Raw genomic sequence first — 24,443 nt, forward strand, 5'->3', positions numbered from 1 at the left:
CATTGGGAGCACAGAGTTTTAGCCACTAGACCACCAGGAAAGTCCCTACAGCATGGCTATACATATCCCAAATATTCAACACTTGCCTATGATGAAAAGGGATGCATGAGTTTCAAGAACACTCACTCTAGTTAACACCTACTAGCATCTCTTTTTTGAAAGGTAAATAAAATGCTATCTAATTTATTTCTATTTTTCTGTAGATAACTTGGATAATGTCTCCAAGGTCATCTGAAAGAAATAAGTGATTCAAATTTAAGAAAAAGAGCAAAAAACCAAAAAACTTTTTTTTCCTGAGATTCTGATAAACTGTAGTCTTGGATAGACACAGTCAGGTAACACCTTACCTCCTAGGAGTAGGCATTATTATTCCTAATCATTCATTCAGTTGTAGCCTGAAAAATGTCACCAGCTCAAAGAAAAAAAAAATCCCTCTCTCATGTAATGCCATAAATATGAGTGTCTGTATATTCCATTATCATCTTTTGTTGTTCACAGTGTGACATTTTGGGAAGATTCTGCAAAGAATATTTCGTGGATGAGCTGTTATTTGACTTTGTATTTATTTTATAAACCACTTCCTCTCTAACAAACTAGAGAAAGTAGAGGAAAACTTCAAATCTTTTGAAATCACCTTCCTAAATTAAATAAACTTTAAGAAGTTTTGGTATAACATGTTGATGGAAGAAATTTTCACATATTGAGGTATGGGGAAGTCATTCTGGCTTATACATGATTTGGTTTATACATGATGCTAATTAGAACAGCCTACCTTGTGGCCTATCAAACATACATTGTATATCTACTTTAACCATTAAAGAAAAGAATACATTTAAAAATTTAAATGGAATAACTGAGGTTCATACAACCGAAATGGATCTGGTTGGCTACTGTGGATGTGGTTTTACATACATTCTCATATCATTGAGAACCTGAATTTTCTGAAGTCTATCATACTTAAGGACACCACCTTGCTATTCTCAAAACAATATCTGCCAGCAGTCGCCAGCTGCAACACTATAGTCTCAAGTTCTCCCCATGTAACATTTCAGACCCCAACCAACACTAGCTTAACAGGCACCCTTACTTCTTGCCAGCTCCAACTATAATTTTTGAAAACAACTTATGTAATATTGTGGTTCTTGTCTTTATAAGCATCTCCCATTTTGCAGCCTGGCAAAACACAATTTAAGTACTTCTTGGATCTGTGTCTCCCAGGCTGTAGTCCTGGTTTGGTTCAGATAAACTCTTCTCTATCCCTATTGCAGATTGTTACTCATTATTTCCATCAGAAACATTTAAATAAGAAAAGGAAAAGTGACAAAATCAGAATCACACTGTAATAGTTTAAAACTGAAAGAAAAATACAACAAAAAAGTCACCTAAATTGGATTGAAAGAGTATCTCTAGACATCAAGTACTTATGCACGAAGCATGTCAAATTATTTCCCTCTGATTCAACAGTCAAGAAGAATTTTAATTCAAATATCCTTGCACATCATGTAACCCCAAGGGAAGCTTGTAAATTAGATGAGACAACATTTTTGATACATTACAATATAAAATTAAGGAGAGAGAAGAAAAGAAGCAGGAATGTAATTTTGTAAAGCAACACTGCAGGTTTCTTTTATATCTGGCTTCCAGCTTTTATTTTCCCAAATGTGGATCCCTTGCTTAACTTTATTTGACTTTAGTTTTCTCACTTGTTGAGTAAAAATGATAGTGTGCTAGTTGTTCCTTGGGATGCTCTAAGGATGATATGAAATAACAGATGTGAAAATTATTCTAAAAAATTCTGAATCACAGGCAGGTTTATAGTGTAAAGGTAAATCAGATAGAAATATATTCTCTCTCTAGCTGAAGAAATCCGCCATTCATTTAACAAAATTGTAGTGGACACTGATTCCTTGTAAAACTTTTCAAGTATTCTAAACTTTTGTGTTTTCCAAAGTGCTACTTTTTTCAAAGGAATGAGGAATCAAAAATATCATTGAGGGAGGGGCCCATAGTTTAATATCTGCTTCAGAGAATACTTAAATAGCAATAATGAAACCACGGTTATAGTTCTAGGCCACTTATATCTCTAGACCTGTTTCCTCATCTGAAATTAGATTAGGTTGACCAAACGACTGTATAAGTCTTCTCCCTCTCCACCTTCCCATCTGTGAATTTGTTCTCACATTTTACAGTTACATTATTTCTCTGGAGATCATGTACTAAGCTGCAGAAATAGGGGCCCTGAGGCCCCTCTGCTGAAAGTCCATCACCACTTTTGCTCCATGGTCAGGGAAAACAGTTGCTTTCCTCATTCATTTTGACCCTGCCGAGGCATCCTTAACTCATCCAGTCAAGACTGTCTCTAGGAAATAGGATCCTACAGTTTCTCTTAGTCATCTGTTCTAAGTATAAATAATAGTCATTCACAAATAAGAGACATTCTTATTAAGCAAATCTAACCTATGCTTCCTTTGATCACGTATGTGTATTGACTTAGGTAAATATGACTTTCTAGTCATCATTGTTGCGTTTTGAAAAAGCATTTTTACATCTTCTTATTTTATAGCTGTGATATTATTCTTATACCTAATGACTAATTAACAATTTTGCTTCTCTGTATAAGTTACATTGCCATGCCCTTTAATTACAATTATAATTTTTATGTGGGCTTTCCTTAAAGAATTACTTAGGAAGCAAAACATGGTGTAGTAGAATGAGATAGGGGGCCATGCATGGGGTCTAGTTTCAAACTACCTTCCCTGACATTTCAAGCAGAAATGACTTCTTAAGTGTCATCATGTAGACTTCTTATATTAACTTCATCATTATTAATAGTAATAGCTAATATTTATTATGAGTTGTGCATGTCAGAAACTCTGCTAATCAGTTTACATCCATTTTTCTCATTTCAATCTCATAATACCCCATGAAGTAGATCCTCTGATTATCTCCAAAATACAAGAGAAAAGATGAACAGAGGTCATGCAGTTAATTTGTTGTAAAACCAGCATTCAAAACCTCCCCATATACTCCAGAATCCATCTCTTATGCTCCATGATATACCATATCGTTGCATTTTCATACTTGTCTATCCTGCCTGTTACTAGTGTTTCATATGGTTGAGAACATACATGCTATAGTGAGACTTCCCGAGTTCAAATCCCAGTTCTGCCACTCCCTGGCTGTGTGACCTTGGAAAAATTATTATACCATCTTCAAAATGGAGAAAATGGTAATACATACATCCTAGGACTGTTGTGAGGATTAGACCAATTCAATGAATGTTAGCTACTTAAACCACTCAACCCTGAGCTTCATTTTTTTCCTAATTATTTATTCATTTATTCATTCGTTTATTTAACTTGGGTATGCTGGGTCTTTGTTGCTATGCACAGGCTTTCTTTAGCTGTGGAGAGCAGGGGCTGCTCTCTAGTTGCGGTGGCTTCTCTAGCTGTGGAACACAGGCTTTAGAACACAGGTTCAGCAGTTGTGGGCATGGGTTAGTTGCCCCAAGGCATGTAGGATCTTCCTGGACCAGGGATTAAACCTGTGTTCTCTGCATTGGCAGGTGGATTCTTATCCACTTGACCATCAAAGAAGTCTCAACCATGAGTTTCTTGAGAGCAGGAAGTATGTGTCCCTCGTCTCTTTCCTCTAGGTCATTCACAGTGTTAAACACAGTAAAGGAGCACATTGTTGAAGGAATAAATGAGTGGATAACAGAGAACTGCATCAGATTTGAAAGTTGACTAGACTCATCCTTCTATGTCCTTGTAACAATTTTGTTCTGCCAGGTGAATAAGTGCACTTCAAACTAAGTCTCCGACTCATTTCCCTCCACAAACTGATGGCAGATGCCAATGAAGGGACTGTCTTTCTAATATGTTTGCACTGAAACAAATACACGTGTTAGACTGAGCCTCGTATTTTCCCTCCTATGGCGCTGAAGCGATCTAGAGGCATTTGACATGAAAGAGGTCAGTAGTAGTGTTGTGAGTGTGTGTTCATGTGTGTGCTGGTTGCGCAACACCTTCTAGAACGTGACCTGAATTGCTTCTGTCCTCACAGAGAATTTTAAGGTCGCAGAAGCTGCTCTTTACTTAATGATTCTCATTGTATGTGTACTTATCTGTCACCCTTCCTCATCTTCTGGCAGAAACAGGGAGACAATAACACTCCATGTCTTTTATCTTAATGTTTTCAAGGCTCCATGTTGTAGTTGTTTAGTTGCTTATTCATGTCTGCCTTTTTGTGACCCCATGGACTGTAGCCCATCAGGCTCCTCTGTCTATGGGATTTCCCAGGCAAGAATACTAGAGTGGGTTGCCATCTCCTTCTCCAGGGGATCTTCCCAACTCAGGGATTGAATCCATGTCTCCTGCATTGGCTGGGCAGAGTCTTTACCACTGAGTCACCTGAGAAGCCCAGTAGCAGTGGATACTGTGACAAAAATTGAAATCATGTCAAGGATGCAACATTCATAGCTGTGTGCAACATGGCAAGTATCAGCTCCCTGCTCTTTCTCTTAGTAAAAAACTGACTGCTGCCCTAATGACACTTTTATTAATGGACATTCAAATTGGTCCATTTTGCTAAATACAATCAATTATGAAAAGGACTAGTGGGAAGAAACTAAGCTACTGGATTATCTGTGCATTTGGTTTGCCATGATCTTTGCATTCTCTAGGCTTCAAGTTCACAGCTGATCATATCCAGGGAACTTTGTGTTTAGCCCGCTTCCACTGTGTGGGTGACTGTGTCTGGTCTCCTATTACAAGGACATGAGAGCCCAAACAGACCTCTCCAAGTATGCTGTCATCCATGTTTTATGATACCAAGCTCAAAGCCGTAAGCTGCCTCATAGTAGACGTGAATGTGGGATTGAAGGCCTCACAAAAGATCTTTGTTTCTTCCCATGGAAATCTTTTAAGGTGGATTTTTGGGGAGCAAACGTAGAAGCAAAGGAAGTGTAGTTCAGGATTTTATTGTGGAGTGGAAAACATACATCAAACTCAGTTTGAATGTGCTCATTATTCTCCTGCCCCTCCCTCCATATGCTATAGAAATGACAAGGACAAGCTCTTACTTTGTACAGATAAACCTGCTGCTCCAACACGCAATGATGACTTTTAACGGACCTAACTTATGAGGTCCAGCAGCTTGGTGGTGGTGAATTGGACCCTTCTTTCTCCCCTGGTGTCCTTTTGTGACTCTTTATCTTTTCTGAGTAAGAAGAATGTAGGTAGGCTGGCTTAGAAAACCAGAAGGGGAAAGGTCTCCAAGTTCATCGGACTAAGCCATTTATTTTGCAGATATAGAACTAGAACATGAAGAGAGATCCTATGCTGTGTTAAGGTGATTAGCGCTAGAATAGAGTGGAAGCAGCCCTTCCTCCCAACAACCTTCATATATACTTGTCCTATTGCTACTGCACTTGAAATACTATTTCCTGGACATCATCCAACCTCCATTGTAATAACAGTAGGGAGAGAATTTCTTGAGGGGAAGTTCTAGGTCTATTATTCTGAATGCCTTGGCTTAGAACAGCGATTATTTGACTCCCAACAAATGCATAATAACAAAATGAAAGTCAACCCCTGAAGCAATCCTTCCTTGATCATCCCAGGCTGGATTCACTAATTTTTTATTCATTAGTTCAAAAATATTTACTTGGTACCTCTTCTGTTTCAGCTACTATAGTAAATCATAGGGACACAGAAGACAGGCAGGGACTTGCCCTCCCAAAAATGTTAATCACAGCACTTAACACCCATTTTGATAATTATAGTTTATGTGTTTGTCTTCCCTTAGACTTCAGATTTTATGAAAGCAAGATATGTGTCTTGTCTATCATTGACTGTAGTGCCTGTCACAATATCCAGGCAATTACAGCATTCAATGTTTAAAAGTAAACACTGCTCATTTTAGTATCTTTTCCAATATAATTTGGTGAGAAAAAAATAATTTTCACTATTTTGCACGTTCTGGGATATCTTCAGGACAATAACAACAATGACAGCATACCATTTTGAGCATCTACTGTATAATGTTCTGCTTAACATTTTATATTATCTTATCTTTAATACAAAATTAGAGGCTCCCCATCCTTAGAAGAGAACAGTTTCTAATTAGATAAATGAACTTCTCAGTGCCACCAGGCTTCTGAGTGGCAGGACTAGGACTCGAGCCCACACCTTTCTCACTGCAAAGCCTGACACATTCCCATTATGCCGAGCGCATTTCTCAGGTAGGTAAAGCACAGTGGAGAACAATCTTCTCATTTTCCAAAACAAGAAACATAAACATTTCAACTTCTAGAGTAACCAAGGATGCTATAACGTGAGCAAAAGATTAAGTCCTGTTAAGCAGCAGTTATCCAATAATCAGAGTAAGATATATTGACCTATCACTTGAATTTAGAATGATCAGATTATGACCATGGTCCTAATATAAAGTTTGAAATTTAAGAGAAAAATTTTTCTGAGATAAAGAGCAATTCTACCCTTACTTATCATTTTTTTTTTTTTAGAAATTACAAACCAAAGTTAATGAATGAATTTCAAAATTAAGACAGTTGTAAAATTGTTGACCCTTGCTAAGCTTTTAGTAATTGAACATAATTTAAAATATTGGGATTGAGGGAGTAAGTTTTCCTAATTTTCAGGATACAAATTTTATCAGTAATTATCTGGCCCTATGTTTGAGTGAACTCCTGGAGTTGGTGATGGACAGGGAGGCCTGGCGTGCTGCGATTCATGGGGTTGCAAAGAGTTGGACACGACTGAGTGACTGAACTGAACTGAACTGATGATCACATATCAGTTAGTCACAAAAGGGATACCTGAATAACTAAACTCATTATTTCTTGAAACTTCAAAAGTTTAAAATTTTGGATTTGACTACTTGATAGAAAATCTGATCTAATTATGAGTATTTCATTGGTAAAACAGTTACAACACCGAGAAAGATGGCGGTCCATCCACTTTTAATTCCAAAATAGAGTGATCAGTATAGGGTTTAGCTGGGGAAGTTTCCTGGCTAGAGTTACAAATGAAGTTAGGTGTGGAGGAAGTGAGGTGGGGAAGGTGTTTTGGCATCCTATGTGTAATGACTGCTGCTATAAATTTACCAAGATTTATTGAATCATGACAATAAAAGGGTCCTAGATGATATTAATAGCTAACATTTATTAAGAGTTTTTTTATGTGCCCAAAGTGTGATAATTTACTCTTTATGGATATAATTTATTCCTTCCAACAACCCTATGAGGTGACCACAATTAACTGGCAACTTGGAGAAGTATTCAACCCATATATTCTTCTCTAAGAGTTCACATATCTAAATACTGTGCTACCCTGATCACACAGAACCACTTCTTTATTTTGTAAACAAACAAACAAACAGATGAAAAACCAGAGATCAAAATTCAAGATCACAGGTCTATAGAGGTTACACTAGTTCCCAGCATAACTGTTCCCCAGTTTAGTGTAATTTTTCACTCTCCTTACTTCTGTTATTGAAGGACTTAACTGAATTTGCAAGTTTCTACAAAAAGTTTTTCGGCTCCTTCTTCCCAATCTAAAGTTCCCAAATAGCACTTACCTGTACTAGACTGAACAATTCCAGAATCTACTGTTTGTCCAAGAAGATCGTACTGGTTCAGGCGTGACCCATCTTCGGCTACAACCACTGAGCGTGCTGGCTCTCTGGTCCACTCATAAACAACTTCTGCTCTTGTATAAGCATCTAAAAGGGAAGAATGGAAAATGGTCCATATGTTTTGGCACACTTTTGACAAACTCTTGTTTGTCAAATGGAAGGGTCTTACCAAAGAGGACATACTGGGCTTATGGTACCTGGAATCATTGAATGTTTATGTGGAAAAACTGTAGAGTCACATTGTTTATATCCTTTTGTTTAAGTGGCTCAGTGATAAAGAATCTGCCTGCCAAGCAGAAGACACAGGAGACTTGGGTTCAATCCCTGGGTCAGGAAGATCCCATGCAGAAGGAAATGGCAACCCACTCCAGTATTCTTGTCTGGGAAACCCCATGGACAGAGGAGCCTGGTGGGCTATAGTCCATGGCATTGCAGAGTAGGACACAACTTAAGAGACTAAATCACTACCACAGTTAATTTCTGGGAAAACCAGACTAAACCACCACAGTTACTTAGTGGGATAACCAATATAAGAATATAGAACGCTATTCATTCTACTCCACTGCTGTCAATAATTTTCTAGAGAAAAAATCTCTACTATCTGCTCAAAAGCTAAGCAAAGACAATTGGTGGTCATGTAAGTAATGATGAAGCCTATTCTAGACCTGTGTCCTTTCTTGACGAATTAGAGCTCTTGTGACTTTATTGCACTATCGTTAGCAACAGTGCCTAGATCTATCTTTTTATACTTTGCCATGTGTTGCCAATGGGCTGCTACTATAGTTGCAAAGGGAAATAAAAAGTGTCACTATCAACTTATATCAAATGATTCAGTATCTCATTCCTTGCAATTTCTTAGAAACTCCACTGTGTATGAAATCCACCACAAATATGCTATTGTTGTGAAAGTGGTGGTTACTCATTGCGTTTATCTCTCAATAGAAATCTTCCAAACTGTAGAGTAAATTCACATGATGAAATTTCTTGTTTTAAATATAGAAGACAGATACACCTAAAGCCTCAACCGAAAGCTCCACAGTAGGTGATACATCTTATTAATCCTTTGTGTCAGTATCTGAGAAGTAGGACCTATAAAAACTTTTTTGAGTTGACACTCTTCAGCCTAAAGAAAAGATTAGAAAGTCTTCAACCACTTAGTCAGAACTGTTAAGCTCACATTTCAAATAAATCAGTAGATAAGAAAAAAAAATTTTTTAATGATAGGAGAAGGGACTACCGTGGTGGGTCCAGTGGTTCAGACTTCGCCTTCCAATGCATGGGGTGCGGGTTTGATCCCTGATCAGGGAGCTAAGACTCTGCATGCCTCAAGGGCGAAAAACCAAAAGGTAAAACAAAAGCTACAGTTTTTCCAGTAGTCATGTATGGATGTGAGAGTTGGACCATAAAGAAAGTGAGTGCAGAAGAATTAATGCTTTTGAACTGTGGTGCTGGGGAAGACTCTTGAGAGTCCCTTAGACAGCAAGGAGATCAAGCTAGTCAATCTTACAGGAAATTGACCCTAAATATCCATTGTAAGGACTGGTGCTGAAGCTGGAGCCCCAGTACTTTGGTCACCTAATGCAAAGAGCTGACTCATTGGAAAAGACCCTGATATTGGGAAGGATTGAGGGCAGGAGGATGAGATGATTGGATGGCATCACTGATTCAATGGACATGAGTTTGAGCAAAGTCAGGGAGATAGTGAAGGACAGGGAAGCCTTGCATGCTGCAGTACATAGGATAGCAAAGAGTCAGACATGACTTACCAACTGAACAACAACAAAAACAGAAGCAATGTTGTAACAAATTCAATAAACACTTTTTAAAAAACTGAAAAAAAAAAAAAAAAAAACAAAGACAGCATAGACAGTAACAAAAGGGCATCTGCTAATTGACACTGTCACTTAGGTTTTATGGGCCTTTGTTTTTTCATTTGCATGAGGCAGGTCCACTAAATAATTTCTAAAATTATTTATTATTCATAATTCTTTCCCTCTCTTCTTATTTATAAAACACTGCTTGGTAGTCAGTCAGGAAACGATCATTTATTAAATCTTGACTACATCTAGCACTTGCCTAGATCTTATTATCCACATATAATCTGAATCACTTTTTCTAGAATCAAAGCATTATACTGTATATTCCTCAGAAAGCAGTTAAAAGATGTCAGCTGCCTCTGTATACTATCTTCGAGTTATCTGGCCTTATACAAAGGGTGTTATCCCTAACAAGCAGAAAGTGTAAGGTAGCACTGACATTCAGAATCTCATGGAGAGTAGTAAAGAAGACATCTGCGTTTCCAAGTTTGGTTCTTATCAACATATGCATGAAGCTACTTCAGATACTTTAAAAACATTTACTACATAGTGCTTTAATAAATTATCACAAAATCATCTTGCTTATCTCTTCCTTATTCTCTTCTCTCAGATTTTGGCAAGATGTTTCCTTTAAAAGTTGAGTCAAACATTTCCAGATCACTTTTGCTTTAACTTCTTCATTTCTGAAATAAGCTGGTTAGTTCAGGTTAGAGAAATGACTATACAATAAGTGTATAACCATTGCCATTTCCCACACCACTGGCAGGTACAGCAATTCACCGTGGTCCTCTTTCGCACCAAGCATATGCCATCTGAGCCTGCTCTTCAATGTATGTCTTCTCTCTTGAGGTTTAAAGCCCCACAGTCCCTAAACTCTCTTTTTTTTGAGGCTTAAATACTGAATAGATACTTAAAACCTGATTATATTCTGTACCCATTCAATAAATACTTCCTGAGCACCTACATTATATTAGGCTCTGTGCTAGAAAATGCAGAACAAAATAGATTTTGCCCTTAAAGAGTTTACAGTCTCCAGATAACAACAATGTTAAAACTAACAATTATCTTGGTGATAAACGGTATAAAATAAATGTGTATTATGATCAGAAGACTGATGGGACCATATACACATTTTGAAAAGGACTTCACAGAAGGCCCTAGAAACTAATATTTACACTGAGATGTAAGGGATAAATAAAACCAACCATGCTAAGAAACAAGGGAAAAGTACCATGACAGAGAAAAGAGCATATGCCAAGGCTCTGAGGTAGAAAACAGCTTACTTATGTGCCTTTAAATTTCAGTTTTCTTATATAAGACACTATTTGTGTTCCACTCACTATCCATTTTCTTCAGGATGACAATGTGCCTAATTAAATGTGCCTTGTTTCTCCAGCCTCCGTTGTATTTAGCATTGGTCATGTGACACAGCTTTGATTAATGAGATGTGAGAAGATGTCTGTTAGGATTTTAGGGAAAGTTTTTTTTGATACAGGCACTACTCCTTTCTTCTCTGCTCCCTATTTTTCTTTATTTTGAAAGTGGAGGCAATGGCTGGAATAGCAGCAAACATTTTGTCTTCAGGAAGAACATCTAAGAATATCTTAAAACATCATCCTTGTTAAGATGCTAAATTAACCAGCAATTAACCAATAATCACTTACCTTCATATATCTTGTATGAAAATTTAGACTCCTTTTTTTAAGCTATGCTCACTGCTTAAAAGTATTCCTGATTAATATACTAAACATATAGTTAAATGTCTAAAACAAGATATCTCTGAAGGCAAAAGGGGATACTATTTAGTAGTTATACTAGGATTTTAGATATAAATCAGAACCATTTTAGGCAAAAAGAGTACTGATTTTGTATGATACCTTGAACTATAAGGTTATTTTGTGGATTAGCTGAGTTGATTCATATACAAATATTTAATACATCGCCTGGCATATAAGTAACACATAATACAAAATAGTATCATTAAAAATGGAACTGGTAATCAGAAAAAAAATGTAATAGGTCATGGCATAGAACATACATTACATTCGGAAAAGGATTGAGGGGGAATAGTTTTCACCAATGGGCTGTGTAGCTGACAGTTTTTGAAGTAGGTAGTTTATCCTTGGGTTTTAGTATAGAATGAGATATATAAATAGAGAAAGTTGTCTCTCCATGATTAGTACTGTTAGGAGCCTGAAGGCCCTTTGCTATTTTCTTTGCTAGCTGTCTTCCTACACTACCACTATTTTTCTTCTATGAATCATATCTTCACCAAAATAGTTGCTCAGATTGCCTGACTAGTGAGAACAGAAAGCTGGTTAGGTTAGTCCAGAAGTTGAGTCAGTCCTTATATGTAACTCCCCTGCAGAAACCAGGAATACATAATTCCTCCTCACTTTATGCATGCACGCTAATCAAAAGCAGGAAAACGGGAAGACCAGAGAGCCTAACCAGCTGGCCACTGTTCTCCAGGCTTCTCTAATGTGTGCCTGCATATTTTAAAGATGTAGAAACCTTGAAAGTTATTACAAAGTGAATTTATCTAAGATGTCTTCAGAAGCAATAATATGTAAGTACATTTCATGAGCTATCCAAACAGAGCTAAAACTGTTTTAAGACTATAATTAACTTCTTTTCTGGCATCATCCTTAGGTTAAGGCTTCATTATTAAGAAAATCTAATTATTGTCCTTTACTATCTACCAATATTTCCATCTGATAAACAAGTCGAATTATTAGGACTAAACAAATGTCAGTAATGATATAAAATAAACACAATGACCAACATTTTTTGGAAAGAAGATGATATCTATGAGGCATAAACATCCATACTTCATTTGGTTTTCTATGAATATAACTTGAAAAAAAATGGAAATTTTTCCACTAAATAGTAAAATTTATTCTTTCTAGTCTAGAGGATGGGGAATAACCCCTTCCTGAAAGGATATTAAAAAGTGAAGTAAAAGATGGTTACTTATAGAAAACACTTGCAATAAATCACTATTTAAGTTTTCTTGATACTCTTTATCTGTCTCTCTAATGTTCATAATGAATTGGAGGTTGCTTGCTTAAAGACATGCTCTCATAAGAATCAAAAATAAAATAAATTTACTCACAGCTTCCAAATTTTAGAGGGCAGGCATGGGCATCCATAGGGAAATCCTCCAAATGCATTGGACATTCGGCTCTCACCGTCAGTCTTAGAAATTAACAGAAATATAGGGTAGATCAGATACTTTCTGATAAATATGACTGGGATGTTATTAACTAGAGCAAATATATTAAGAAAGCAAGAAAGAAGAGCACAAACAGCAGTGTCATACTGAGCTGTTAATAATCAAAGGATCTGAAAAGAATTACACAGAGCACTGGGGCTTGAGCTCCCTGCATCATACAGGAAATTCCCACGGGCTATCTATTTTACATGTGGTAATGTCTATGTTTCAACACTGTTCTCTGTGGCCATCTAGTTCCCCACTCCATTCCCTAAAATAGCACCAAATGCATTAAACAACAAAGGGATATGTGAGGGAGGAACTGTCCTCAGACTTTGGGAAGCTTAGAGTCATTTAGACTCCTTTATATGTCATTTCACTCTATTCCAACTGTTTAGTTTTATTTACAAATCCACTGCCTAACGGAAGCCAGGACTCTGCAGAACTTCTTTTTAGTCCCTATGTTCTGGGAACATGAATTCTATTTATGTTTTAAAAGGGTAGTCAAGAAAGGAATTCACTGAAATATATTTGATCTCATTTGCTGGAACTATGGAAAATTTGTACCCAAATTCCTCACATAAGTTTCAGAAAATATATTTATCTATATTATTAGGTAACTCAAGAAATGTGATAAGGTGTCTTTGTAACCAGTAAAATCATGAAGTCATTATAATATTAATTAAAGTAAATATGAAACATGTAAATTAATAACTAAACTCATATCCTTAGGACAAACTATTAGGAAAGTGGTAACAAATTAGCAAAGGTGGTGAGACATTTCAGAGAAGGGTATTATGTTAGTTCCTGATGAAGAATGTTAGATACATTGGGAACCTTTAATAGATAAACTTCTTAGTCTGTGCAAATCCCTCCTCAGGTAACTGCCAGCTAGTAGAAATACACGCTAGATTTAGGCTCAAAAACAAGTGTAGGATATTTTACAAGGGAAAATATTTCAAAGTTCAAATATAAACAGATCCTGCTTGGATGATCTGGAAAGTTCTCAACATACCTGTCCACTGATTCTCTATTTTCTTTCTCTCTTTTCTGAATTTTCATTCTTTCAGTCCCATTACACGTTTACTAGTTGAGTCCAACATCTATCTCCAGTGGCACCTGAAGCATGTTTTCTTTGTTTCTTATTTGGATATTTGGGTATAAAAAGCTAGGAATTTTGGAAGCTTTCTCTAAAGGCAAAGTATCACTCTACTTTCATTCTAAACAGAATCCTCCAAGTTGAGGCATTCCCTTCATTACCTTTTCATACCAAAGGAATAACTGAATGGCCTAAATTAGCAAGTTCTGGCCAGATCTACAGAAACAACATTTCAACAAGTCATTTGGATATGAAATAACAGCTGCCTTTAAGAATAAGTACTTATTTATTAGTCCTCAATGAGTTTCTCATAAATAAAAAAAAATTTTATCTAAAAATATTCAAAAATTTTTTTGATTCATACTTCTTTCATCTAACCATAAATGAATGATTGGTTCAGATGCTGAGCTGTCCAGTAATCTCAAAATGGGGGAAATATTTATAAAGTAAAAATATACATGTAGTCTTCAGTTTAAGCAAAATTAGTAATATTTATATTCTTTCTCATTAACAACATCATTGTGAATTCATACACTTCTTCAATATGTATACTGCCACATGAATTTATGTTTAAAAATTTTGAACTTTTTCTATTTTCTGTTTTTTTCCCCACTTCTTTTTAAATAGAAACATTTTCAGATACATATAGAAGATAGCTTCTAGAAATTTAATCTACACCTTACTGTAAGGCAGGAAGTCATGAAGTAATAGTAGAGAGAAGTCCCTCTATTGAATTAGAATATGTTGGAGCTATATATTGCATTAGTTAATATACATTGTAAACATTTTCTTCATTTTTGTCTAATCATTTTACTTAACACTTTGACTTGCATAATATTTCAGCCTGTTTAGTTTTCATAGTAGAGTAAGTATTAAACTTGAAAAACAGGGAGGACAGGAAACCAGATGCTCTACACTGGCCCATCAGCTTGATGTTAATCTACACGTGGAAGAGAAGGTCTAGAAAAGTTCATGGGGAAAGCGAGTCCTCCTTACCTCATGGTGTACAGCAAAGTGCCGTCCTCTGTGATGCGCAGGAGCTTGTTCGGCATGGTCATGTTGTGTGCCACTGACTTCTTTCCATTGTGGAAAAAGGTATCCGGAGTCCAGATTTTACTTGCCATTAGGTTATTTAATCGGAGTACTGTCATAGGTCCTTTAAATTTTAACCTTTCATCCTTCCAGCTTTGACGGAAAAATACATCTATTGTGTATTCCTAGGTAATTTGGGAAAATGGCAAAGAGTTCACTGTGCTGTTTTTGTAATGCAAATGTCTTATAACGGCAATGCATCCTTTTTGAAACTTTAGAAGCAAAACACGAGCTGGATGATATTTCTACAAGTAAATTTGTGGTGGCCTGAACCTATCGGTGTCAGGTGAATCCTTGGTTGGCATAATCACTTTAAAAATAACTAAAATTTCAAACACTATTTTGTCAGAAAAATTCTGCTGAATATCTTCTCAGATATGTGAAAGGAACTTAGCACCTTACTTCCACCCCACCTCCATCATATCAGTACTCAAAGGGACAGAATATATTGCAAATAAAAACAGAACTCATGTTACAGGTTATTACATACATGAAAATGTTTAAATTAGACAATTTTAGTTCTAAAAATAGAGTATAACATTCTAGGGACCCTCTTATGGTCTCTGAAAACCCCAATCCCAAGACATCCATGATGCTAATGCTGAAATAATCTTCTTTTTGGCTAAGTAAACATTTTCCCCCACAAATAATGTATACAGACTTTCAGTTCTACACAATGAACAAGATTATGAAAATAAGAAATCCATTTCAATGGTAATTTGCATCTTTTCCAAAAAAGAGAGAGAGAAAAGAATTCCGAGTATGCAGGTGTGTGAGTGTGTTTTTGTGAGTATATATGTGTATGAGTTTCAGCTGAAACTCCAATACTTTGGCCACCTGATGGGAAGAACTGAATCATTTGAAAAGACCCTGATGCTGGAAAAGATTGAAGGCAGGAGAAGAAGGGGACAACCGAGGATGAGATGGTTGGATGGCATCACTGACTCAATGGACATGAGTTTGAGTAAACTCCAGGAGTGGGCGATGGACAGGGAGGGCTGGCGTGCTGTAGTCCATGGGGTCGCAAAGAGTTGGGCACGACTGAGCAACTGAACTAAACTGATGTGTATGAGACACATGAGAAATGGTGTGAAGCTCTTCATCATTCATAGCCAGGGAATCTATTTATTTGAATAAACACAGCATTCCTCATGGCAATACCCTGAGACAAACGTCTTCTAATCTGAAAACAAGCAATGAGATTTACCAGCTCCTAAAACTGAAAGGGGTAATAATATCAATCTTTCTTACAGGACTTGCTACACACACTAAAATTGGAACTCAGTGGTTTGAAATAAAGACTACCATATTCTCCATTAATCTTAGAATGCTCCAAACTGGAAGGAAAACTAACTTAAAAACATCATGCTCCATTTTCCTAAACCCCTAAACCCTGATGTATCAGAAAGCTGCTGTTTTTTTTTTCTTTTTTTAAATCTTATACATGTTGTCTTTAGGGCATGTAAAATAAACAGTGTCTACCTTCAGGCTTTTTGTGCATGAATTTTACTACGTCTTTTTTTCCGAGGGTTAATGCAAAATTGGGTAAAGTTTGAATGAAAATTTTCAGAGCACTAGTTGGCATTGCTGATCAAGTAAAAATTATTATTGGTTAGTCTATAATGAGGGGCTTTCCTGGTGGCTCAGTGGTAAAGGATCCACCTGCCAATGCAGGAGACACAGTTCGATCCCTGGGTTAGGAAGATCCCCTGGAGAAGAAAATGGCAACCCACTTCAGTATTCTTGCCTGGAAAGTCCCATGACTTTCCAAAGGAGTCTGGTGAGTTACAGTCCATGCGGTCCCAAAAGAGTTGGACATGACTTAGGCACTAAAGAACAACAACAAAGTCTATAATGCATCAGGCATAGTGGTAAATGCTGATTGAAATAGAAATTAAAAAAATGTAACATGACACCAGTCTGTCTTTGCACGCAAGAGAAGTTACTCTGTTTTTTCTGTCTGGAAGTGTCAGATGAAAAGCACTGGGACATGTGACGTAGGAATTTACTTAGAAACATGTGTTAAGCATCTGTTAAATTTGACAGAGGAAGAAACTGTTTAGACTCGGAAGCTATAGGAGAAACTCGTGGAGGAGTAGGATGGGCTTAGAATAGTGTTTTTCATGCGGAGAGAAATGAGGAGAGTGCCTGTGGATTGCATCAGGAAGGGATCCAGAGTAGGAGTGCTTGCCAGGGAAGCAGAATGGATGGGTTTAGTCTGGGCTGTGCATGTTCTCGTCTCTAGACAACAGACAAACTTGTAAGTCAGGGCTATGACAATGATGCTATCTATGTCTATTACTCAGGAGTCAGTCACATGAGCTCTATACTTTATTAGGCTGCAAAATTTTAGCCTGGTCAACAGTGGAGGCAAGGGTCATTTGTAAATCAAGGCTCCAAGGATGTCTAAGCTGACCATATTACTATGAATCTAAAACATTTGTTCACTTGTTTGCTTGCTCCAAGGAGATTTTTGAATATAAAATAAATGTTACCTATAAGATAAAATATATTTATCAAGTCTTTGACAAGATATATCCCAAAAGCTAAGATTAAAAAAAATGTCAAAACCTGCCAAGCTCCTAAGGCTTACAGTTTAACATATTTAAAGCTAGCTTTATTTCCCTGTGTTAATGATGGACAATGACATCCAAATTCCTTTAAGATACTCTCTCTTCAAATATTGTTCTGGTTACGCAAGCGTGCATGTACACACACATGCATACACATGCACAAAGAGCAAAATTAAATAAGCTTTAATTTTTATGTTTCCCTTTGTTAGACATAGAAAGCCAGTCCAGGTTCGATTCATGATACTGGATGCTTGGGGCTGGTGCACTGGGACGACCCAGAGGGATGGTATGGGGAGGGAGGAGGGATAAGGGTTCAGGATGGGGAACACATATATACCTGTGGCAGATTCATTTTGATATATGGCAAAACCAATACAATATTGTAAAGTTAAAAAATAAAATAAAAAAATAAAACTGATATGAAAGCAGTTGATCGTGAACACTTCTTGCCTAATCAAGGATGAAATATTTGTTTTCCCATGTTTTGGGAATGGCCCCTGCAATATTGCCATGGTAGCTGCAGGCAGCTCCCAGTCGCTACTTGTACAGCCCGACCTCTCCCCCTGGTCGAAATTCACTAGACCAAGATGTGCCAGAGCTCCTTCTTTAGGAAGTCAGAACAAGAAGGAGAGAGAAGAGCCATGGCATAAAGCGTACAAATGTAAATTATAAATCTGCTAACTAGAACTGAATTGTCCTTCTTCCAGATGAATGGCCTTAGGCAATTTTCTTATTTACTCTAACGCCCTTGGCTGCCAATAAAGTAGGGATCATTGCAATACTCATTCCATTTGCCTGTGGTCAGAAGTGAGCCAACACAAGTGAAAAACTTGCAAGAAGATCTAAAGCACAGAAGTTCTCAGTAAAAGTTAAAAGTTACTATTGGTCTCCCATTTTGTTTTTCTTTCAACACAAATTTGTATTAGATTTCAAGGTATCAGGGAATAAAAAAGTGCTATTTCTTTGGAAGGGTGGTAGGACAGGAAATGAAGAAAGTGAGAAAGTGGTCATAACTAAGTAAAACAAAAACAGAAGGCAAAAGAGAAGACTCCACAGAAGTGTGTCTGAACAAATAAGAAGTGTTGGTGAATACTTCCTTCGGGGTTCAGTGTTCCAGCCTCCACCACTCAAGCAAAAATTCTCTCCCAGTTCCCCTTTTCAATACAGCAGGTCCCTGGAGAATATGAGCCTTATTCTGAAGACAGGGACACAACATCCGTTATGTTTCTAAATAAATATTGTACTGAAGTGTTCCCACTTGCACAATTTATTACCATCTGTGTGTGCTGTGATTTAATACATTTTAAGCACTATGGAAAACAGGGCTTTCTGATTGTGCTGCCTGGATATTTTTGTCAGAACCTAGTGCCCTGGGAATGTGCAGTTTGATTGCCAATTAATGGTTTTTAAAATAAAGTTAAGGAGTTGTCCTAATTTTGTTTTCTATTCCAGATGAAGTCAGATACTTTGGGATCTGTGGAATCTCTAAGGACAGACAGCCTGAGTTTAAGTTGCTACCTAGCTGGGTTACTTTTCTACTCTGGAAAATGTGGATAATAATAACATGTAGCAAAAATTTTGGCATGGGGATTAAAAGATATATGATCTAGAAAACCCTTAGCACAGTGCCTAACATAAGCATTCGATAGTGTTTAATGTTGTTATGGTTATTATTATTTAGTTCTTTAGTAGTACTCAGTTTAAAAACTATATTTCCTGTCTTGAAAAATAGCTTTGTCATTCTGCCTTTTAATTTTGCTACCCTGTAAATCATTCCACTCTTTCTTATGGATAATTCTCCCATAATGTAGTTTAAATATTAATCTTCTCAAAGTGGTTAGGTACAGTTTCCACTAGTCACTTAGGAAATCAGTTGCATACTTATGGCTAATTTGCTTCTGTGACAGAACAATTCAAATGTTGGCTTATTTAAGAGTTTTAGGCAAAACAGTGTCACTGGTTTAGACTCTGGTCCCTTCTTCTGACCTGATTATTGACCAAAGACCATTTGTAAAAAGTAATTTATGGTAATCTTAGGGTTAATAGTGTATCCAAAATCCTAGTGAGAATCTTTTGTCTAAGAGAAAAGACATCACTGTTCATGCAAAATATTTTCCAAGAGAAAAGTGCTTGACTGTATATGGCTTTATTTGGGCACTGTCCCTTAATAATTTCTACTGAGCATCTACTCTTCCTGAGACATCATGCTAGGTGCCAGTGATAGAGAATAGTCATATTATTATTGGGCTTCCCTGATGGCTCAAACAGTAAAGAATCCACCTGCAATGTGAGAGACCTGGGTTCAATCCCTGGGTCAGGAAGATCCTCTGGAGGAAGGCATGGCAACCCACTCCAGTATTTTTGCCTGGAAAATCCCATGGACAGAGGAGCCTGGTGAGCCACAGTCCATGAGGTCACCAAGAGTCAGACACGACTGAGAAACTAAGCACATAGCCTTATTATTATTAGGAGGAGGAGTAATATCTTTATTAGTGTGAACTATTTGTAATCCTTTATCCCCTCTCTTGGTGTTCCATCTATGAGAAGAAAGCTTCACCAGTGCAAAACTTCTGAAAGTTCTCCTGTCTCTCACACTGTTCTATTCAGAGAGGGGAGAGAGGACAAGTAATTTAACTCGACAGAAGAATTTGGAAAGAGAAATTAATCTTGTCTATCTCAGCAACTTCCTCTTGTCTTCTCCATTTTTGATGGAGAAGACATCAAAAATGCGAGTCTCCATTTTAGACTCGCAAATGCTACTGTGTTCCTCCATGCTACACGTTTTACGTGGTCAGTCCCCACTCTTACAGAGGGAAGCCAACACTGCCTGCTGATTGGGTGGGTTACTCTGGCTGACCCTGGTGTTTACTCTGGAAACCACTTGTCTACAGATATAAGCCACCTTCTAAAATATCAACATTATTAGTAATAAAGATGATATCCTCCTTTTTCATGTCCTTTGCTATCTTATTTATCAAAACAATCAGAACTCAGGTAGGAAAGAGGGTGTTATTTACTGAGTCCCAGAAGACCTTAATTTTTAAAAGTTAATGTAGACTCATAAACCTTTTACCAAGTAAGTAGAAATTAAACACTTACTGTAAAACAGCAATGCTTTGATAGTATAAGAGATGTGAAACATGCTTGCCTTTATGTCATTTGGCATCACTTTAGGAAAATAAGATACTAATATAAGTAACTTAACAAAACAATGTTATATATGAGACCAAAAGCTAAATTGTATTTTACAGTCAATAAATATGATTGAATGCAGAAAGGGAAAGTTAATTTGTTATTGGGTGAATAAAAGAAAAGTTTTCATCAAGCATTTGGGTCTTGATTTGGATTTTGGGGGAAATACAAAATTTAAATGGATAGAGGTTAGAGGAAATTTCTACAAAGGGTGCATGCCATCATAAGGGGTTCAGAGACAAAAAATAATAATAGTTACTATTTATTGAGCACTGTCGATAGACCCTTATTTATGTATCTCATTTAAAATTCCTAACAGTCCTACAAGGATGCTGTTGTTGTTGAAGTCTTACAAGGATTGAGCCTTACAAGATTGATTTGCTCCAATGTCACTCTGCTGTCAGTGATGAATTTGAATTCAGCAAGGCTGAATCCTAGAATCAGAAGTTCTAGCCCCCAAGGGTATGCCTCACAGAAAGTAATACTTATGCAAATCACTAAGTAGTCCGTGGGAACAAGTGAGGACGAGTGGTAAAATCATGTATGGTTATTATGGGATATAGGCAGAGGAGCTTACATTTGACCTTAAACTGAACTGGGATATATTAAAGTTTCTTAATTAGAAAAGTAGCATGAGAGAATAATAGTTTTGTGGGAAGATTGAGTTGCAATGTGGGAGAATCACAATAGTTTTCAGACCACAATCAAGTTTGTAAAAATTATTGTATTGCACAGTATTTCAATAAAGTGGTCTACGGACTGACCACAATGGCAAAATGAATTACCAGAGGAAGAAATCCACCATTCTGGCTAACTTTGATATTTCTTTTTCTTACATAGTGATAGTGGTTGACATTTATTGAGTGCTTAGGATATGCCAATGATTTTTAAGTGCTTTTCATGTATTAGTTCATTTAATACTTGTGATAACTCCATGATGTATTATTATTATTACTCCCATTTCACACATGAATAAGCTGAGGCAAGAGACATATTAAGTAATTTCCCCAAGGACAGATACACTCTTATATAGTAAAAAGACTGGTATTATAAACCCAGGCATTCTGGTTCAGAAATTTGTATTCTTACCTACCACTCTGCTATCTCTTCTATGCTCCACTGACTCTAATCTGTACAGGTTACATTCATAACCTGTCTTAAGTGTAAAGCATCTAATTATCCTGGGGCTTCACTGGTGGCTCAGTGGTAAAGAATCCACTTGTCAATGCTGGAGATGTGGGTTCCATCCCTGGGTTGGAAAGATCCCCTGGAGAAGGAAATGGCAATCTACTCCAGTATTCTTGCTTGGGAAGTCCCATGGCCAGAGATGCCTGGTGGTCTACAGTCCATGGAGTAGCAAGAGAGTTGGGCATGACTCAGAGACTAAACAAAAACAACAAAATCTAATTATCCTAAGTCAGCATTTCCCAATGTTTGAGTTACAGAATGTCAACAAGCATCACTTGAAGAAAAGGGTTTGGGGCAAATATGATTGGAACACACTAGATTAAATGCAGTTCAGCAGTTTACCTTACCTCGGGACTGGTCAGAGCTCTAACCCTGCCATTCTGGGTGCCTTGTGAATTTCCACACTTTGGGAAATGCTGGTATAAACTGTTATTTTCTCTAACATTTATTCTGAATCATCTGAGCTATTAGGAAATCAGAAGACTTTTAAGATGGTGTAAACAAAAAGATATTTCAAAAAATAGTATTTAATTAATGTATCTTCAAAATAACTGTAATGATGTGTCTCATGGCCTCTTTATGCTTTTTTGCTTCTATAGGAGTTTGGCTGTCAAGAGTTCAGAAATATTATATAATATCTGCAGAGCTCTACAGACTTACCAATTCCCATCAGATAGAAGAGAAAATCATGTTCATTTGGATTGGGAAAAGAGAGAGCAGGTATGTATTCATTTTATTCTCACTCTTGGTAATAATTTAATGATTGCCTTTTGCAGTGAAGCCGAACCTTTCCCACAGGTGTTATTTCATCCTCAGTCTAATTCTGGTCAAGTATTTGCTCAGCTTTTATACACATTTCTCCTTTTTAACCAAAAATAATTCAGAAATTGCAGTGTTTACAGCTATTCTATGACAGTCCTGGCGATCCAGAAAGCGAACATTCTTCAATCAATATGTCCTCCTAACTGAAATATAAGGTAATTCACACTATTTGAATCACAAAACATAGACCAAGGCAAAGGAATAATTTCAGTGATGGAACAAAAGAAGACTGCAGTCGTTGATAACTATAAACAGGCCTGGCCTGAAAAGTAAATGGGTATTTTCCATTATGTAAATATTATATATACATATATTACATATATATATATTACATATGTATGATATATTGCTTATTATGCACATAGAGAAACACAAAGATATACCCAGGGCACTGCAAATTACTTCCTAAAAACCTAATCCATATTTTTCCTTTCAAAAGTTAAATTTAGAGAATACTCCAGAAAAACCAAAATTGCAGAGTCACTTACCATATCATGGTCTGAAACGGGTCCGAAACTGGTGACGAAGATGTCAGTCTTCACTTCAGTTACACGCTCTGATGAAGCAGGAAATTGGGACAGTGAATGTCTATCAACAGCCCTTATTAGATCTCACAACCATATACTCACACCCAAATGGGAAATTTATTGGCTTTGATTAGCTATTTCTAAAATTGCTCCACTGTGTAGTCCTGATAATTTACTGCTTACACATGAAATTTCACAGTGAATATTTTTCAATGGAGAAGGGAGCCTAAATATGCCACTCTGGGAGACAGATTTTATGGAGAGGTCAGATGATTCTTAATGGATTCTGTAAGAATGGACACACTTTCCTGAATGATACCAAACCATTTCATGTTGTAATAAAAAATATGTTAGCATATGGGTATGATTTAAGCTTAACTATTCTTATACAGCCTGCCAGATTCTCCAGGTATTTAGGCTACACTTGGGATGTATATAGTGTACTGTAGCAAGCTTTATTATGGCTTAAGCACTCAAGGGTGTGTTTTATAAACGATTTCTTTCTGGAATTAAATCGTAAGTGGATTATCCAAATTACTCCCTGGGAAAAAAATCTGACAACCTATGCAAGTATCTTCAATTTTGAGGACAAGAAGCACATATTATGCTACAGCAAAGTTCATTTAATAGATTCCATTTCAAGCTCAATGTAATTTTATATTAGTGGCTCTGAGGCACATATATCAACCAATAAAATGTATGTAGTTTGGTGACAACCCAACATAGATTTTTTTTTTTTAATGTTGCTTGTATAAAAGGAAACCTTTGTTGAGAGGTGAGAATGAAAAAGATGACTTTTTAATTTTCAACTTTAGCTCTGAGAAATAACAGTCCAGTATTTTAAACAATTCATTTCATTGATCAGGATATTTGTATCTTTGGTATAGTATATTAAAAAGTTGACCCAATACATGCAATAATAAGTTCATTTGAAAATCAAAAATCTGATCCCCTAGCAATTCACTTGTAAAGAGTTAAACGTTCAGTATAAATTTGGCTTGTGGAAGTCATGTTATACACATAATGTGTATCTCAAATGATAGAATAATTTTGAGGTGGAGATAGTCCCCTCCATAAACAATCCATTATTTTTTAGGTTTTGTTCCCTACCCCCCAAAATTTCATTGGCTCCAAAATGCTTAAATGAGCCTGCTGACATAATAATTATGTGGGGTTTACTGATCAGTGTTTCAAAATAAAGAACATAGCTTGAGACAAAGAGAATAGAGTTGTGGTTTTAGAACTCATTTCCAACCTCAACTT

General features: G+C 36.7%; 1 protein-coding gene across 2 annotated transcripts in view; it reads right to left on the bottom strand.

Annotated features, from left to right (window-relative positions):
• GABRA1 (gamma-aminobutyric acid type A receptor alpha1 subunit) overlaps positions 1 to 24,443 on the bottom strand; it is a 58,373-nt gene that overhangs the window by 15,844 nt on the left and 18,086 nt on the right. For both annotated transcript variants that reach the window (XM_027545756.1, XM_027545757.1), the window contains exons 4-7: positions 23,142 to 23,209; positions 14,783 to 15,003; positions 12,589 to 12,671; positions 7,600 to 7,743 (exon numbers count right to left, since the gene is read on the bottom strand). In XM_027545756.1, the coding sequence (XP_027401557.1) occupies positions 7,600 to 7,743; positions 12,589 to 12,671; positions 14,783 to 15,003; positions 23,142 to 23,209 (516 nt within the window). The remainder of the gene's footprint in view (positions 1 to 7,599; positions 7,744 to 12,588; positions 12,672 to 14,782; positions 15,004 to 23,141; positions 23,210 to 24,443) is intronic.

This window comes from Bos indicus x Bos taurus, chromosome 7 (genome assembly GCF_003369695.1).
Source record: "Bos indicus x Bos taurus breed Angus x Brahman F1 hybrid chromosome 7, Bos_hybrid_MaternalHap_v2.0, whole genome shotgun sequence".
In the NCBI taxonomy this organism is placed as follows: Eukaryota; Metazoa; Chordata; class Mammalia; order Artiodactyla; family Bovidae; genus Bos; species Bos indicus x Bos taurus.